The sequence below is a fragment of the Pteronotus mesoamericanus genome, unplaced genomic scaffold (genome assembly GCF_021234165.1).
Source record: "Pteronotus mesoamericanus isolate MK-2021 breed Mesoamerican mustached bat unplaced genomic scaffold, CSHL_Meso_final contig_25, whole genome shotgun sequence".
NCBI classification, from domain to species: domain Eukaryota; kingdom Metazoa; phylum Chordata; class Mammalia; order Chiroptera; family Mormoopidae; genus Pteronotus; species Pteronotus mesoamericanus.
In genome coordinates, this window is record NW_026555105.1 from 10,125,320 (window position 1) to 10,142,747 (window position 17,428).

The 17,428-nt window shown below is 42.9% G+C and overlaps 1 protein-coding gene and 1 pseudogene across 1 annotated transcript; both read left to right on the forward strand.

Moving 5' to 3' along the window:
- Window positions 1-7,323: 7,323 nt before the first annotated feature.
- On the forward strand, window positions 7,324-7,812 carry LOC129070860 (60S ribosomal protein L21-like; annotated as a pseudogene).
- Window positions 7,813-9,032: 1,220 nt separating this feature from the next.
- WFDC8 (WAP four-disulfide core domain 8) lies at window positions 9,033-17,158 on the forward strand. Its single transcript, XM_054574049.1, has 6 exons — window positions 9,033-9,092; window positions 9,242-9,351; window positions 12,348-12,538; window positions 13,703-13,870; window positions 15,927-16,067; window positions 17,013-17,158. The coding sequence occupies exons 1-6, from the start codon at window positions 9,033-9,035 to the stop codon at window positions 17,156-17,158; spliced, it is 816 nt and encodes a 271-aa protein (XP_054430024.1).
- The last annotated feature ends 270 nt before the right edge of the window (window positions 17,159-17,428 follow it).

Sequence of the window (17,428 nt, forward strand, 5' to 3'; positions counted from 1 at the left end):
CTGTGACTCCATTTCTTTCATTATAACCCCTAACACTCCTATCAGTTGTTCCCATCCCATTATGGGCCCAGGCACCCAACTCAACCTTCCAGTCAGACCTAGGTATTAGTCACGGAAGCTCATGGCTGTACCAAAAATACAGAGATTTATAAAAATCTCATGGGGTTAACACAGAGTTTATTCTCATTCACAATACATGAAACAAATGAAAATGCCAAACATACAAAGCCGATGGGAACACAACATACCAAAACCTATGGGATGCTGCAAAAGCAGTTCCGAGAAGAGCTGCCTTTATAGCAATTAACACCTATATTAAAAGAAATCTCAGATAAGCAACCTAACTTTTAACACCTCAAGAAACTAGGAAAGAAGAATGAACGAAGCCCAAAGTTAATAAAAGAAAGAATATGAAGGCCAAAGCAGAAATAAATGAAATAGAAACCAGAAAAACAACAGAAAGGGCTAATGAAGCTAAGAGATGTATTTTTTAATTTTAGTTATTATGTTCTTCCTTTTTAAAGTTTCCATTTTATTCTTCTTTGTAGCTTCTACTTCTTTGCTGACACTTTCTACTTTTCCATCAATGTCAAGGGTGATCATAATTGCTTGCTGCCGAATTTTTATAATATCTACTTTAAAGTCTGTCAGATAATTCCAACATTTATTTTATCTTGGAATTGTAGTCTGTTGATAGTCTTTTTTTTTTAAACATTTTATTTATTTATTTTTAGAGAGAGGGGAAGGGAGGGAGAAAGAGAAACATCAATGTGTGGGTGCCTCTTGTGCGCCCCCTAATGGGGACCTGGCCCACAACCCAGGCATGTGCCCTGACTGGGAATCAAACCGGTGACCCTTTGGTTTGCAGGCTGGCGCTCAATCCACTGAGCCACACCAGCCAGGGTGTTGCTAGTCTTTTTTGGTATGAGTTGATATATTCCTTTTCCTTCACTTGCTGCATAATTTTGGATTGCGTATCAGACATTTTGAATACTAGCTTATGAGACTCCAAGTCTCAATGGAGAAGGCTGATAATTCTGTTATCAAAAGTAATTGAAATGGTCAGTCTTGGGCTGAAAAGCTCACCCTGTCTGCCGTGGGTTGCGGTTCCAAGGTCAGTTCAGTTTTCAAATCCTTTTCAGCTCTTTTAGTATCTTCCCTGCCTGTGCACCACCTTGTAGCTAGTCTGGGTCCTAGGTGGAGTTGTGTCTGTTCCTTTCTCAAAGTACTGTGTCAAAGAGGGTCACATCTGCACGCACAGCTTGGAGGCGAACCCAAGAGTAAACAGACAACTTTAAGGTTCGCTTTCCCGGCTTCCTCCCTCTGTGATCTCCCCAGTACCTTCTATTTCCCCGAGGCTCCCCAGAACTGGAGCTTTGGTTGCTCTGCTCAGTTAGGCATTTCTACAGCTACATCCCCATCCAGGGCCAAATGGTGGGAGAACAAACAGGGAAAATGAGAAATGGGGAAACGAATGTCCACCCACTCTCTCAGAATTACAGCTGTGCCCAACAGAGGAAGAGTTCCCCTCCTTCAGCGTTTTGGCTCCTTCCAGCCCCCATACCAGCTGCTGCCATGACTACCATAGAGTTTCTTCAGGGCCACCGTGCAGGAGAACACAGAGAGAAAGAGAAAAAAAACCCCAACAAAACCCCAGGGGATTTCTGCACCTCTCCTGAGCATCCCAAGCTTCCCTTTCCATGCATCACACCAGAATTACAGGGTTTTTCCTGAAGCTCTCTAACTGGCCCCTGATGCTTATTCCCAGGTTTGCCAGGGGCGACTAGATGGAAAAAATCCCAGTAAACTCATCACCAGTACTGTGGGGCTCGAATTCTTGCCTTCTTTCCCAATCAGCCTGCTGTTATTTACTTTCCGATTTTTATAGGGAGAGAGAGAAGGACTCAGAACCAGGAAAGAGTTCGTATCCCTGGAAGTGGGCTGGCCTCTCCTCCTAGCAGGCTCCTAGTGTGGACGTCTGTGTCAATCTAATCCGAGCTGAGTTGGTGGTGTAGCGGCATGTCGTTGCTGTGGTTATCCTGAGTGCACCACGGACCTCAAGTTCCATCCTCAGAACACAGACACCTGTTTTGAGGGTGCAGCTGGGGTTACTGGATGAGCTTTTCCCAGGTGACTGCCCCGCCCTCAGCTTTGCGCTCTGCTCTCTGAGAATGACCAGCTTCTGCAAGTTACTCGTTAACTACGTGTTCCTAGTCTGACAGGTTAGCGGGGCGTTGGGGTCCATTCTCTTTTGTTCTGATTGTCTTGGTCTTAGGGAGACACTGTGTCCCTGAGTAACAGGGACACATTGTCTTGCTAATGACCCTGCCCTTTCCTGCACCCCCAGGACAAGGTCCTGAATCTGGCAAGTCTTTCTGCCCCTCCCCCCAGCTACAAGATTTCTCTTGTACCCTTAGGGCAACGATTTTGCTCCTCTCTCCCAAGACTAAAGCTTCTAGGAAAGACAGAAAGGATTTCAGGTGGAATTTCTCACCCCTTCCCTAGTGGCTGCTGCCTACTCTCCACTACGAGTTCCACAGCTCGACAGAGACTTTTTCTGTCTCTAGGTACCTTTACTCTAAGTGCCCAATGGGGTTCCTGGAGAAAAAGTCTACAAGAGGGTATGGACTCCACCGGTGTTTGCAGCCCCCAGGACTTCATTCTCTTCTGCCTGTGCACACTCGGTCTCCAGCAGTTTGCCAACCGCCCTTGCGGAACTCTCCTTACCAGTGCCTGGCTGCACGCCCTGTGGGTCTTCAGTGCCCATGCCTCTCCCTCCCCAGATTCTGGACGGCTCGGCTGCCCCATCATCTCAGCGCTCAGGTGAGTTCAGGAAGAGTTGCCTAGCTTTTTGTCCATGTAAGTTTGGGAGGTTTATTCAGCTCTCTACATCTCCAAGCAGAAACCAAAATTCCCTTTTCTTTGATTACTATTATTTTTAATTGTGGTAAAATGCACATAACATATAGTTAAGCATCCTAGCTATTTTTAGGTACACAGCTCAGTGGTAGTAAGTACATTTGTCTTGTTGTGCCATCCGCCCGCCACCATCTATTGCCAGGACTCTCCTCACCTAGCAATACTGACAGTCTGTCCCAGGTAAGCAGCCACTCCCCGTTCCCCCTCCTCAGCCCCTGGCAGCCACCATTCTATTTTCTGTCTATAAATCTGACTCCTTTCAGAACCTCATATAAGTGGAATGTTATAAAAACCAGATATCATAGATTACTTTCTGTGACTGGTTTGTTTTACTTAGCATAGTGTCCTCAAGGATTCTATGCGTGCTGTATAGCACTTCCTTCCTTTTAAAGGCTGAATAATGTTCTATTTTATATATGTTCTACATTTTATTTATCCACTCAATAGAGTGGGAAAGAGATCTCTTCAGGAACGCATAGCTACAAACTGGTTTCCTGACCTGACAGTGAAACAGGAATTAGCATGTGTGGAATCTGAGAAGCCTGAAGCTAAGTATTTAATTCAAAATGGTCTGAATTGTTAGGGTTATATGTAAAACAAACTGATTATGAAAATCCCTGCTTAAATACAGGATTTCAAGATACTCCACAGATAGAGTTCCATTAAAGATAAGCATTTGTTAAATGTAAGCGCTCACAAGAAAAAAAAAATTCACACACAATTTAAGACAACAAGGAAAGAAAAGAAAAAGAGTCAAGAGAAACAGCCGAGATCTACAAAGACTTCAGATATTGGAATTATTGCGCACACACAATGCAAAATAAAAATGCCTGGGAAATAAAAGGAAATGAAAAGATAATAGAGGGCAGTAACAGCATGACTAAGGGTCAGGGGAACATAAAAATGACCAGAATGTTGAAAAAGTGCCAAATAGAACGCCTAGAAATGAAATATGTAACTGAAGTAAAAACACAAACAAACGGAAAGAAATCATTTGACTAAGAGTAGCAACAGAAGCCTAAAGACAGTAAAATATATTTTCAAAGTGCTGGCTGAAAAAAACTGTAAATCTAGTTCTGAATACCCAGTGAAACTTTAAAAAAAGTTAAACAATTTTTTCCAGCTTTAATGAGGCATGATTGACAAATAAAAATGATATGTACTTAAGGTGTACATCACAATGTTTTGATATGGGAATTTATTGTGAAATTGTTGCCACAATCAAGCTAATTTAACATATCCATCACCTCACACAGTCACTTCTTTTTTTGTGGTGAGCACACAAGATTTACTCTCATGGAAAATTTCAAGTGTATAATATAGTATTATTAACCGTAGTCACATACTGTACATTAGATCCCCAGAAATTATTCATCTTATAACTCAAGGCTTGTGCCCTCTGGCCAGCATCTCCCCATTTCTCCCATCCCTCAGTCCCTGGCAAGAAATGCCTTTGGAATTTCGATAGGGATTGCATTGAATATGTAGATCACTTTGAGTAGCCTGAACCTTTAAATGATATTTAAGTCTTCCAATGTGTGAATATGAGGTATCATTCCACTTTTGAGTGTCTTCTTTTCATTTCTTTCATCACTGTTTTACACTTTCCAGTGTACAAATCTTTCATCTCCTTGGCTAAATTTATTCCTAAGTATTTTATAGATTTTGATGCTATTATAAATCATTTTGTTTTCTTAATGGCTTTTGTCAGTGCATAGAAACAGAACTGATTTTATATTTGTTGATTTTGTATTTTGAAACTTCACTGGATTTTTTTCTTAGTTCTACCAGTTTTTCTTAATGGTTTTTTAAATATAGATTATCATGTCATCTGCAAACACAATTTAACTTCTTCCTTGGATGCCTTTTATTTCTTTTCCTTGTGTGATTTTCTGCTTAGGACTTCCAGTATTTTGTTGAATAAAAGTGGCAAGAGTGGGCATCCTTGTTTTTTCCCCAATCTTAGAGGAAAAGCTTTCAGTATGATATTAACTGTGTATTATATTAGCTGTGGGCTTGTCATACATGACCTTCATTGTTGAGAATTTTATCATGAAAGGATTATGAATTTTGTACATGCTTTTTCTGCATTTATTGAGATGGTCATGTGATTTTTATCCTTTATTCTGTTAATGTGGTCTATCATATTGATTGATTTATAGATGTTGAGCCATCTTTACATCCTAGAAATAAATTCTACTTGGTCATGTTGTGTGAACTTTTGAATGTGCTACTGAATTCAGTTTTAATCAGATAATTTAAAATGAGCTGTCGTTAGGTCCACTGTTTTGTTTTGTTTTTTTTCCTGCTTGACCAAATCTGTTTCTGAATCGCTGTAATGAATTTTTCAGTTCATCTACAGTATTTTTGTTTGGTTCCTTTTTTTTTTTTTTTTTTTTTTTTACCATTTCTGTTCCTTTGTTGGTATTATCATTCTGTTCATATATCTTTTTTTTAAAATTTCATTTGGTTGTCAATCTGTGTTCTCTTAGAACTGAGATTTAAAACACAATTATTTTGATTTTTTGTTAGGCAATTCACAGATCTCCATTTCTTTTGGGTTGGTTACTGAAGATTTATTTTCTTCCTTGGAATGTGTCATGTTTTGTTGATTCTTCCTGACCCTGCAAGTTTGCTTTCTTGTCTGCACATTTGAAGAAACAGCCTTTATTAACTAGTTTTGACTGAGAGAAACTTTCATTGGTCAGTAGTACTTGACAAAAAATTAGGCAAGATAGAGACTAACTCCACAGGGAGCACAGTATAAAGCTGGAGACCAGACCCCTTTCGCTTCTTTGCCTCCTTCCTAGAGAGAAGGCCTCAGTTCTGTGCTTTTAGCAAATGTACAGAGCAGTGCCTCCTGTAAGAGGATGCCTCCTCCTTTCTTTGTTGCTAGCTGTCTCCGTGCTTGCTATATTTGGTCACTATATAATGATAAAAAAATTCAACTCACCAGGATTCATTCATATTTATCTAAATCAATAGAATCAGGATATACTAAACAAACACTAATGGAATCACAGGCATAAACTGAGAAACCCATGGCCGTGTGAAGAGAAGAGCCCTCAACACATCTTTCTCAATTATTGATATGTCAGGGAGAAAGAGAATACTAGAAAGGTTTAAGACATTTAAACAACACACTATGACCATATACCGTGCTCTGCGCTCCACACTTAGAATGCGTTTCCTCAGTATCAGAATGCAGATCATGGAGTAGGAGTTATTTATAAGGGCATGTCTTTGGAGGAGGCACCTACTTACCCTGCTGGAACTTAAGGCAAGGTGTGCTAGAGACCTACAGAGCTAATTATCCTCCTCAAGGCCTCCTGCCCTGTGATGGAGGCTGAAGGCACGTCCATGGTTGAGTAGCCATGCGACAGCACACGCCATGCCGTTGGGATGAGGGAGATGTGAACAAGGAGCTTTCGTGCAAGGAAACAGCACAGGACCCTGAGGCAGGGTGTGGTCCCAGTGCGGGAGTAGTAGAGGGTCAGGCAGGGGTCTTACCGGTACTTTTCAAAGGTTGTAACCCAAAATTCACACTCTTCCCCCAGCTCCTGGATATCTGTGGATCTTTCAGTTGCAAAATGCTCCTCGATTTACTGCAAGGAGTGACCTGTGACATGTGGAGAAAGAGGTAGGTTCAATGATCCGGTTCTGGAGAAACTCCTGACCAATCAGGTTCAGGAACCAAGGAGCCCACTGTGTTTAACAGTGTCCTCATGAAAGCTGGGAAACAGGAAGTGTCTCCCCACCGTCATTCTAAATGATTTAGATTCTTAGAGTCCCAGAAATTTAAGCTAAGTACTTCAATCTTCTAAAATATCTTCCTATTAAACATCTATTATAATGACTAAAACAAACATTTACAGACTAAGTGCTAGCGAATGTGGGAGCAAGTGGAACTCTCGCACAGTACTAGCGGGAATGCAAAATGATACAGCCACTTTGGAAAGCAGTTTGGCAGTTTCTTACATATGCTTATCATATAATCCAGCAGTCCCATTGCCTGCTATTTACCCAAAAGAAATGACAATTTATGTCCATATGAAAACCTGTATGCAAATGTTTGTAGAGGGGTTTACTCATAATTGCCCCAAACCAGAAACCACCCAAATGTCCATTAACTAGTAAATGGATAAACAACGTCTGCTACATCCATACAATGGATGATGACTCAGCAACACAAAGATACAAGCAGTAAACGACAACATAAAAAAATCTTAAATAACCTTATCCTAGCATGTTATAAATATTAATATTTTAAAACGCCCTTATAACTTTGAAAACTAAATTAATTGAGGTCAAAATATCATACTAATTTGATACCAACAATCACCCATTTAAAAAATATGCGACCTCATTTTGGCCAGAGCTGCCACCTCCCGGTAGTTCACCAAAATGACTAACACAAAAGGAAAAAGGAGAGGTGCCCATTGCATGTTCTCTAGGCCTCTTAGAAAACATGGCGTTGTACCTTTGGGCACATACATGTGAATCTTCGAGAAAGGTGATATTGTGGTCATCAAGGGAATGGACACTATCAAAAAGGAATGTCCTACAAATGCTACCATGGCAAAACCAGACGAATCTACACTGTCACCCAGCAGGCAGTGGGCATTGCTGTGCACAAATAGTTAAGGGCAACATTTTTACCAAGAGAATTAATGTATCTATTGAGCACATTAAACACTCTAAGAGCCAAGATAGCTTCCTGAAATGTGTGAAGAAAAACGATCAGAAAAAGAAGGAAGCCAAAGAAGAGGGACCTGCGGCCAACTAAGGCGCCAGCCTGCTCTGCCCGGAGGCGTGCGCTCTGTGTGGGCCAATGGGGAGGAGCCTGACTGCCTGGAGCCCACGCCCTCTGGATCCGTGGCAGGAGGAGTGTAACGAAATCACAGACCTCTGTGCTGGCAGAAAACGTATATGTACATATGAAAACCGCTTTATTTTAATAGTTGGATGTTTTAAAACACTTTTTCTTCTCCTCGAGGTCTTAGTTCCTCCAATCCTCTTACTCCCCAGACTTTTAATCGAATGGAATATAAGCTTACGCTCAAAGGCTTTTTTATTCATGAATTTTCATACTTTTATGCAATAAAAACATGCATATAAGTTAAAATTTAATGTTCACATCTACTGCAACCATAAGACTCTAGGAATAAAATTTTCTTCACATGGATTTCTTTTTGTTCCATCTGTCACTTAAATAACATAGTAATAATGAACATATAAATAAATACAGTGAAATTATTGATAAACAAAATTCTATAGATCATGCACCTCTCAAAGATATGTAAGTGCATGGGAATAAAAGTTTTGTTACTGGTATGTCACTTGGTTCCTTAAACTTCTAGTATGATGCCAAAAATCAAATAATTAAAACCAAATAATAAAAAATTATTTTAATCATCTAATTTAAATATTAATTAACACCTTCATTAAATGCTCTTTCTATTTTTATCAAGCCATAGAACTGGAAACCTTATATTTACAAAAGAATTTCTTTCCTAGTAGTTAGAATACTGATCACAAATCACAAGTGAGTTTCTTAATTTCTGGAAAGTTTACCAAAAAGCCTTTACTAGCATTTATCAAATGATTCATAACGTTGTTAATTACACCCTTTCCTTTTTTATTTAGACACATTATTTATCCTGGTACATTCTATTAAGTGTAGGAAAGTTTGAATACCATTAACATTGATGGACCTTTGACAATATATATTTCACAAATGCTTTTATACAGGCTCAGGAAGAGACATGGAAAATGAAGACCACCAGTTTATGTGGTAGTCTGGAAGTATTATAAGCTCCTAGACTTGGATAACACCAGGAGGAATAAGAGGGATCCTTTTGTTAACTCAAGGCCACCCGGGATCTTTTTTGCTCCTGGGACACTAAGACCCAGCGCCAGATGCCCAGGTTCCCCAGAAAATCTCAGCTTCTTGCCATCCCTAGTGCAAAAAAAGGTGCCTGGGATTGCCCCAGGAGTGACGCGGCAAACCAGCCCTGCGCCTGTCCCAGACAAATCCCTGTGATCATTCACCTGTGGCCTCTGACCCAGAGCGAGACAATGGGTGCGTGTCCAGGTAGATCACATACAGCACCATGGAAGAGTGTGGGGCCACTGGGAGGGTCCTGGGACTGAAGGTCCTGCCCCACTTGCATGTGACCAGAAAAAAGGCCCCTTCCACATTGTGCATCTCAGTTGTCTCTTCTGTGAACTAAGGGAATTGGTGGATTGTCTTTAAGGGTCATCGCTTGTGCTGTGTCTCTGGTTTGTGCCTAACGCCCGCCCCTCTTTTCCTCCCGCACAGGCTCCTTCCTCGCTGCAGCTCCACCTTCCTCAGGAGGAAAGTAGCCCTTCTGCTGTTTCTTCCCCTCTTGCTGGAGCAGACGTTGGCAGCGCCACGCAAGAGAGTCAGACGTGGGTTCAGACAAGCTGCAGCCGCTCCTCCTTAGCAGGCATTCCTGGGGACTGAGGGTCAGACGCGAGGCAAGGACTCGGGTCCGATGAAGCCACTCCAACTGTGGCTTCAGAGAGCTAGGCCCACTCCCTCACCCTGGGCCCTTCAAATCCTTCCCTCATCTTCCCCAAAATTATTTCCCTAACTTTTCCCCATATGTGTCTTTTCCAAGTTTAATTTTTAAAAATTAATCAGTCACTAGACAGGAGGAATTATTGAGAATGACGGGAGGAGGTCAGACGCCGACGTGAGGAAGTCATAGTGGAGGGAGAAGAGATGGGGGTGGAGAGTTAGGAGACTGAACTGACCCAAGTCCATGACTGACAAGGATGCTAGGCTGATGGAAAGGGAGGAGTGAACCCCAGGGGGACTATTGATGCCAGGTGTCAAGATGGGAAGAGACAGGAGGAGCTGTTTAGGCGTGGACAGATGCTGGTTCGTTTTTAAACGTGTTGCAACAGAGGTGCTTAGGAGATGCTCAAATGTCGTCTTCCTCGGGTGGCTGGATATAAGTGTCCTAGCCTGGCAGAGAGGATAGCTGTGGGGGGAGACCAGGAAGTCACAGTTAGGATTGTCACGGGAATGGATGTGATCACCTGGGAAGTGTGTGTCGAGAATGACGAGAGAGGGCTGAGACGAGAACTCTGGGCGCCGTCCTCGGTAACTGTGGATGGAGCCCTGGCGTGTGTATCACAGAGGAGACTGCACACACAAGGCCGAGAAGGACTGACAGGGAGGAAGGAGGATTCTAAGTGAGAGTTCAAGTGGGTTAAGGAGCTAACATGACTGAAAGAAACCCCAACAAAGGTTTAAATGGTCCCCCCAAAACAGGAAGCAGACAGAACTGGCTGGAGTCGGCACTAATGAGAGGGGAAGTTTATCTTCATAACTGCAAGATTTCTATGCCTCTTTACGCCTTAGGAGGTCTTCCTATGTGATTTACTGAACTCTCCTTGGGCCCAAACCTAAAGCACAGGCTCCCAAGTAGCAGCCTACATCCTGGCGCCCAGCTGGCTGCTTCAGGATCCCCTGGGAACTCAAAAAAATCTGAGTCCATCGGCCTCGCTTTCTAGAGGGGTGACCAAACTTTTGGCATCTCTGGGCCACGCTGGAAGAGGAGTTGTCTTGGGCTACACATTAAACACATTGCGACATGTAATCACAAAAAAATCTTATAATGTGTTAAGTAAATTTACTAATTTGCATTGGGCCGCATTCATAGCCATCCTGGGCCGCATGCGGCCTGCGGGCTGCAGGTTGGACACCCTGTCAGAGAGTCTGATTAAGTCCACGGTCTCTATTTGCTGAGCGATGCACAGATCATTTTGATGTACACTCCAAACTAGGAACCATATGCTCTTCTTAGCTTCAGGTTCTCCTTAGAAGGTACACTGAGGTTGGAACGAGGGGTAAGGAATAGAGTTGGAAAATGCTGCAAGTCTCAGTGGCCAGGCCACAGGGGAGAGGTGGGGCTTCTGGAGAGAGCCATGGATTAGAAGCCCTAGACTCCCGTAATTCTCTGTATTAGCCTATCTGACCTCAGTAAAAAACAATGAAATTAGGAGGTTGATACTAACGATCATTATGATGTTTGTAGTTCTAAACTTCTGTAATCCCAACACTCAGTATTATTTAAAAGGCTCGCACGTCTCTGGTCAGGTTCCCCTGGAGATGTGCTCAGTTTAGAACCATGAAGCCACCCCTGCATTAGCTTCCTGCTGCTGCATAACCAGTTCCTGTCGGTGAGGAGTCTGGCACAGTGGGTCTGGGTCCTCTGCTCAGGTTTGACCAGGCTGAGATCAAGGCGTCAGCCAAGGCTGCAGTCCTCATCTGGGACTCAGGGTTCTCTTCCAAGCTCACCTGTTGTTAGCGGAATCATTTTCTTGCAATTGTAGGCACTGAGGGTTCCTTACTGCCTGTCAACTTGTAGAGGCCAACCTCGTTCCTTGGCACTTAGCCTCCTCTACCCTCAAAGGTAATAGCATAATGGGTTCCTTTTACAGTTTAAATGTCTCTGACCTCTTCTTCTCTACTAATTAGGAAAAAAACCACAACCCTCTTCTTTTTAAGGACCCAACAGATCGTATCAGGCCCACTTAAATAATCTCTGTGTCTTAAGGCCAACTGACTTGAGGCTTTAATCACCTCTACAAAATCCCTTCACAGCAGTATCTAAGTGGGTGTTTGGTTCATTAACTAGAGGATGAGAATTTGAAGGCTGCTACTTTAGAATTCTGCCTCCTGCAAGCACTGAAATAAGGAAGCCATGTGCAGCCCTAAAAAGAAATCCTTATCTGCCAAGCTCCTACCGTGTGCCAAGCCCTGTGATAAATGCTGTGTGGGCATCCTGTTCCATTCTTATAAGCAGCCTATTTGAATTCTCATTTTACAGATGGGGCAATGATGACGCAGACAAAGGAAGACATTTTTTCCCCCCAAGATTTTTCAGCTGGTTGTGTAGGAGTCAGGCTCCCAAGCCAGATATGTCTTACCGTGCGTCCCCCCCCTTGAGCAGCCACCCCCTACCCCCGGAGATGTACCAGGGAAGTCTTACAGAACTCAGGTGGTCTTGAGCTCACAGGGAGTCAGGGGCCAAAATCAGCCCTCCTGACTCCTTTTTCCATAACATTCCTATTACTTCTCACTAGTTAATTTCCCCTGTCAACTAAGATACTAGAGACAGAAATTAGGCTTTAAACTATTAAACTTTGAGAGGAGATAGGAGCCCCTGAATTTAAGGTGAGGATCTTGGTCCCTATTTAACCCCCTGCCCTGGAATCCGAGAGGCTTCCCCTTTAGTTCTACCTGGGCACACGTGTCTGATTCAGATCTATCTAAATGGGCTGAGTGTGGTAAGAAATAGGTCCAGTCCCTAGAGACAAGTGGAGCAAGAACTGAGACTTAAAGGCCAAGGACAGAACTGGGACAGTTTCATTATTCACCTTTGCCATTGGAGAAGAGATGAAACCTTCAAGGAATGTGAATACGGACATGTCTTTCTTGCAGAGAAACCAGGAATTTGCCCGAGAGAGAGAGTCACCTGTAATGCTAAAGTTCCAGACTTGTGCCAAGAGGATTTCACCTGTGATGGACACAGGAAGTGCTGCCATTTTGCCTGTGGGAAGAAGTGCATGGATCCTTATGAAGGTAATGGCTTCTTGGCTGAGGTGCCTTTTCAGGCGCCCTACTTCCTGCTTGGTCCACACCTGGCTGAACAATTCCCTGCGAGGGCAGGATAAAGAGGCCTACATCAGACATTGGCTCCTTCTCTAATTAGACTCCCAGTCTTCAAGTACATGCTTACTGTGTGTTAAGAGACTACTGTTTGCATGATGGCTTAGAGGCTGGGGTTGTTGTTGGACTCTTTAGCCTCCAAGGAAGTTTGCTGGTAACTCAGAGTACTGAACACCTAATAACAGGGACCTGTGCATTTTACATGGCTTGATTCAACAAATAACTGTTGTCAATGCCCTTTGGCCAAAGACTACCTGGAACACATAAAGTTGAATGCGTTGGATTAATTACTCACTGCAGTGAGGGAGAAGGTTCACCATAGACAACTTGAAGCATCTCAGTAAGAAGCTGTTAGAATCTACTCTAGGGTTGAGGCTTTGATTAGATACTTTCAAGGAGGGTCTAAGTAAGCAGGGGTTTGCTCTAGATTGGGTGCTGTTAGAAACTGGGGGCAATTCTATGAGTATCAGTAAATCTTATCTATAGGGAGGGCAGGCTAGAGTCAAGATAGAGCTGTAGTTGGAAGAGAAGCATAAATCACTCATAGGCATTTGGAATTTTGTGGATTTCACAATGATTTTTTTTGGGGGGTGTCACATTATCATGGTCTCAGAGTGACCTTGTTTGATGTAGATGTCCTATGAGATTGTTTATGTCCAACAGAGGAACTATATGACTCAGCTCTGAGCATCAGATAAGTTTTCAGCCATGACAGGCTGCTTTTTTTTCTTTTTCAATATTTTATTGCTCCTGTGTGTCAGGCACCATCTTAGGCACTTTGGATATAGTTATTGAACAAGTCTTGCCCCCTTCCAAAGCTCAGAGCAGTAGAAAAGATTAGTTCCAAAGTGTTCTTATGTATACTGTACACAATATCCTTTGCAAGGTAGAAATAATGCTCAGAGATGCTCTTCACCACAGAGCACACACAGTAGAGCTAGTACTAGAATACTTATTGACCATGGCTCTTTCTAGGACTTGAATGGTAACCCCATATATTATACAAAGGCTGAGGGCCTGACCCCTTTCCTGTTTTGCTACCTTTCATGTTCTTCCCTCTTTGCGTCTTGCCCTCAGAACCCTGCATGCTAGCCGTAGATCCAGGAAAATGCAAGACTGTTAATAAACGCTGGTATTTTGACTTAAGACATCATTCTTGCAAATACTTTAATTATGGAGGCTGCAATGGGAATGCTAACAACTTCCTCAGCTGGGAAGACTGCATGACGGCTTGCTCATTAATTGGTAAGACTGATATCCGTGGCAGCCTGAGGGCCTTGTCTAACTAGAAATAGAATACCTGCCCTGATATAGGCTCAGACTTTGAGGTTAAGCTGTCTTGGTTCAAGCTTTGGTTCTGTCATTCACTGGCTGGGTAGTCTTGAGTCAAGACTTACCTTTTTGAGTTTCAGTTTTCTTGTCTGTGAAGTGGGGATAATAATAGTATTTACCTAATGGGGTTTGGCTAAAAAATGAGATAGTGCACATGAAATGTTAATCTCTGGCCAGTGGGACCGGAGAGCCTGCTCTACCCCTTAGAAGCAGATGTTTCCTCATCACATGGACCTGTTGAGTACCACCTGAGGACTCCCTCAAGACTGAAGCAAAGACAGGTCAGCTCTGGAATCCCATGCTGTAGGGATAGAGCACAGAGTAAGTGAAGAGTAGGGTGGGGTGAAGGTGAGGGTTGTGGATTCATTCCTTTGCATAATGACCATCACCAATGATGTTGGAAGACAGGGTCTGACAGAGTTCAGAAGCCAAATGACTTGGATTAAAATCCTACTTTCCCCACTTACTGCAAATTTCTTCATTTCTTTGAGTTTCATTTCTCATCCTTATAATACTGGAATAATAGCAAAGACCTTATTCAGTTGTTGGTGGGATTATATGTGATCAAGGACACAAATATTTGACATGGTGGCTGTCCAATTGTGGACTCAGTAAATGGTAACAATTGAGATGGTGACCATTGATCTTCAAAGTGTAGCAGTGTCTGATTTACAAAGGCAGCATGAGCATCGGACCTCAGATTCTGTAAGGCAGGCTGAAAAGTGTCCAATCGTCACCATTTTACAGATGAGGAAACAGATTCCAAGAGGTAAAGTTAGTTGTCCAAGGGTTCACAGTGGGTCCGAGTAGGACTGGATTTATAATTCCATAGGCATAGTGAGCCTGAATGGCCAGGGCAATCCTGTGATCTGACCTGATGAAACTAGGACCACAAGCCTCCCTGTGCAGGAGGCTGTAAGGGATGATGTCAATGGACAAGACCTAAGCCCCTCTCACAAAGCCAGCAGAAAGAAGAGGCCAGGAGAATGGGCTTGTAGTGGTTTGTGGGAAATTTAGATGTGGGGCTCACAGAGAATTTGACAATAGCTCTGAGAGCCAAACACACTACCCTCTGAGTCTAACCTGAAGAAGAAGTGAAAAGAAATACTTCCTGCCATCATAGAATTTGTAATCAGATGAGGACAACAGGAAACATACAAAGTCTTGAAGACTTAATTTAAATGCCATCTACGTGCTAGTGACCCACAAATGTGTCTCTCCAGCCCAAATCTGCCTCCCAAGCACCAATCACTTACCCAACACCTTCATCTGGCTCTCACAGACACCTCACATTTAACTTGTCTAAAACTGAATGCCTTAGCTTAACTCTCCCATCTCAAACCTGCTATATCCATGGATCTCCCCATCTTGATTGGAAGAAACAAAACAACTCCTAAATCACCCTTGCTCACTCTCTTTCTCAATCAACACCCATCAGGTTAGAAAAATAGATCCAGAATCTGACCTCTTCTTCCCACCTTCACAGCTGCCACCCTGATATGAGGTGCCATTTTCTCACCTGGGTTATGGCAACAGCCCCTCACAGGTCTCTCTGCTTCCATCCTTTGCTCTTTACAATCTATTGTCAACACAATAGCCACAAAGAGCTTTCAAAACCTGAGTCACAGTCTTTCACTCCCCATTCAAAGGAAAACCAAGTCCCCTAAAATGGCTTAATTTGATTTGTATAGATTTCACTTAATTACTCCTATTTTATAGAGAAGGAAACTGAAGTCACTCATTAAGTGGCAGGACTGGGACTTTACCTTGGGGCATCAAACACCAATCCTGACTCTCTTTCTACTAGGTGCTGTGAAATGTGAGGCCTTTCATTCCTCTAGAACCCACCAGAGGTGGGCAGAATGGATCAAGTCACAAGGGGCACTCGTTTTGAAGAGAAGGAAAAGCTGTTCGAAGGGCAATGGGATGGGGGGGTGTTCAAAGGAGCTCATGTCTGCTCTTGTTTTAGTGAAGGACGGAGAGTGCCCAGTCTTTCCTTCCATGTTCCGTGTGGAATGTTCGGCTTCATGTAGGAGTGACATTGATTGCCCTGAAAAGGAAAAATGTTGTGAGTCCATGTGTGGCTTTGTTTGTTCCAGGGCCTGGGCAGGTGAGGACTGGGATATACCTCCCAAAGTCTACTGGGCTGGGGATGCCATGCTGTGTCTTAGGTTGACCTTAAGAGGTCTCTTGGGAAACTTTTCCCTCTTAATGTCCAACCAATGCTGTCATGTTGCCCTCCTGATCTTGGGAGACTATGTGTTCTTTTTCAAAGTCAATCATGCATGGTACCACTGCCTATTTTCCCCATGAAGGCTCATTTATTCTAAACCTCATTCTTCAATGGCCTACAAGGTGACGGTATGCACTTATTCATACAAAAAATCATAACCATTGAGTAGTATATTCCTAATAAGCCCTTGTGTCTGCACAGAATTCTGCGCATGCACAGCATATTTATATCCTGTAAGGTGTGCTGGGGAAAAGACTGCTAGCAAAATGCTGTTGAGGTAGAAGCGAACTCTCAAGCCTCTCAGGCTAGTGCTCATTCTGCCACACAGTGCTGAGAATGTATGGTCTTGTCTCTGGGATTGTCAATGTTTCGAGGGACAGCCTGGTATGACGGAAGGAGTCAAGGCTTTTCAAGTCAGTCCAACTTTTCTACTGGTTTTCTGTGGGGCCTTAGGCAACTCACTTCTCCCTATATAGTCCTCAATTGTGACAGTTTATAAAACAAGGAAGTCCTGGATAATTTCTATTACTCCTACCTCTGGTACTCAGGGATCAGATAACCCAAATCCATTAATTCTGTAGGGACAGGTAGGAATACTGTCAGATTTTATAAGTCAGAGATGGTCAGACTTTTTGATGTTCCTCAAATTATTAGCTATTGAACGTTGATACTCTGCCTCCTTCACTCTATTTTTACTGTCAGGGGAAAAATAAGAGGCTTAATCAGACAAAAACCCTGGTTAGGCCTCCGGAGGTTACCCAAATGTGTCTCAAACTAGAATCAAGTATTTCAGAGTCAAGCGTTTTGTTTTATCCCATAAAGTCAAATCAGGTTTCTGCCCAGAGAAGCCCTTGTTGTGTCTAAAGATCGACAAGCCCAAGTGCCTGCAGGATGAGGATTGCCCTTTGGGAGAGAAGTGCTGCTCACGCTGTGGGCTGAAGTGCCTGGAACCTGACACGACTATATAGTAAGTAAAAAATATTTTCTTTAAAAATTTTTTAAAAAAATGTATTGATTGATTTTGAGAGAGAGAGAGAGAGAGAGAGAGAGAGAGATCAATTTGTTGTTGTTATGCATTCATTGGTTGATTCTTGTATGTGCCCTGGCTGGGAATTGAACCAGTGACCTTTTGGTTTGCAGGCTGGCGCTCAATCCACTGAGCCACACCAACCAGGACCAGCTGCCCATTTTAAATCCAGTGTTTCTTTCACATACCAATTATCTATCTATTTATCTTT

Excerpts from the sequence above, each read along its gene's own strand:
- WFDC8 (XM_054574049.1), top strand. The coding sequence starts at position 9,033 with ATGGAAGAGTGTGGGGCCACTGGGAGGGTCCTGGGACTGAAGGTCCTG. Across the intron at positions 9,093-9,241 it reads AGGTCCTGCCCCACTTGCAT|GCTCCTTCCTCGCTGCAGCT; the intron begins GTGACCAGAAAA and ends CCTCCCGCACAG. Across the intron at positions 13,871-15,926 it reads GACGGCTTGCTCATTAATTG|TGAAGGACGGAGAGTGCCCA; the intron begins GTAAGACTGATA and ends CTCTTGTTTTAG.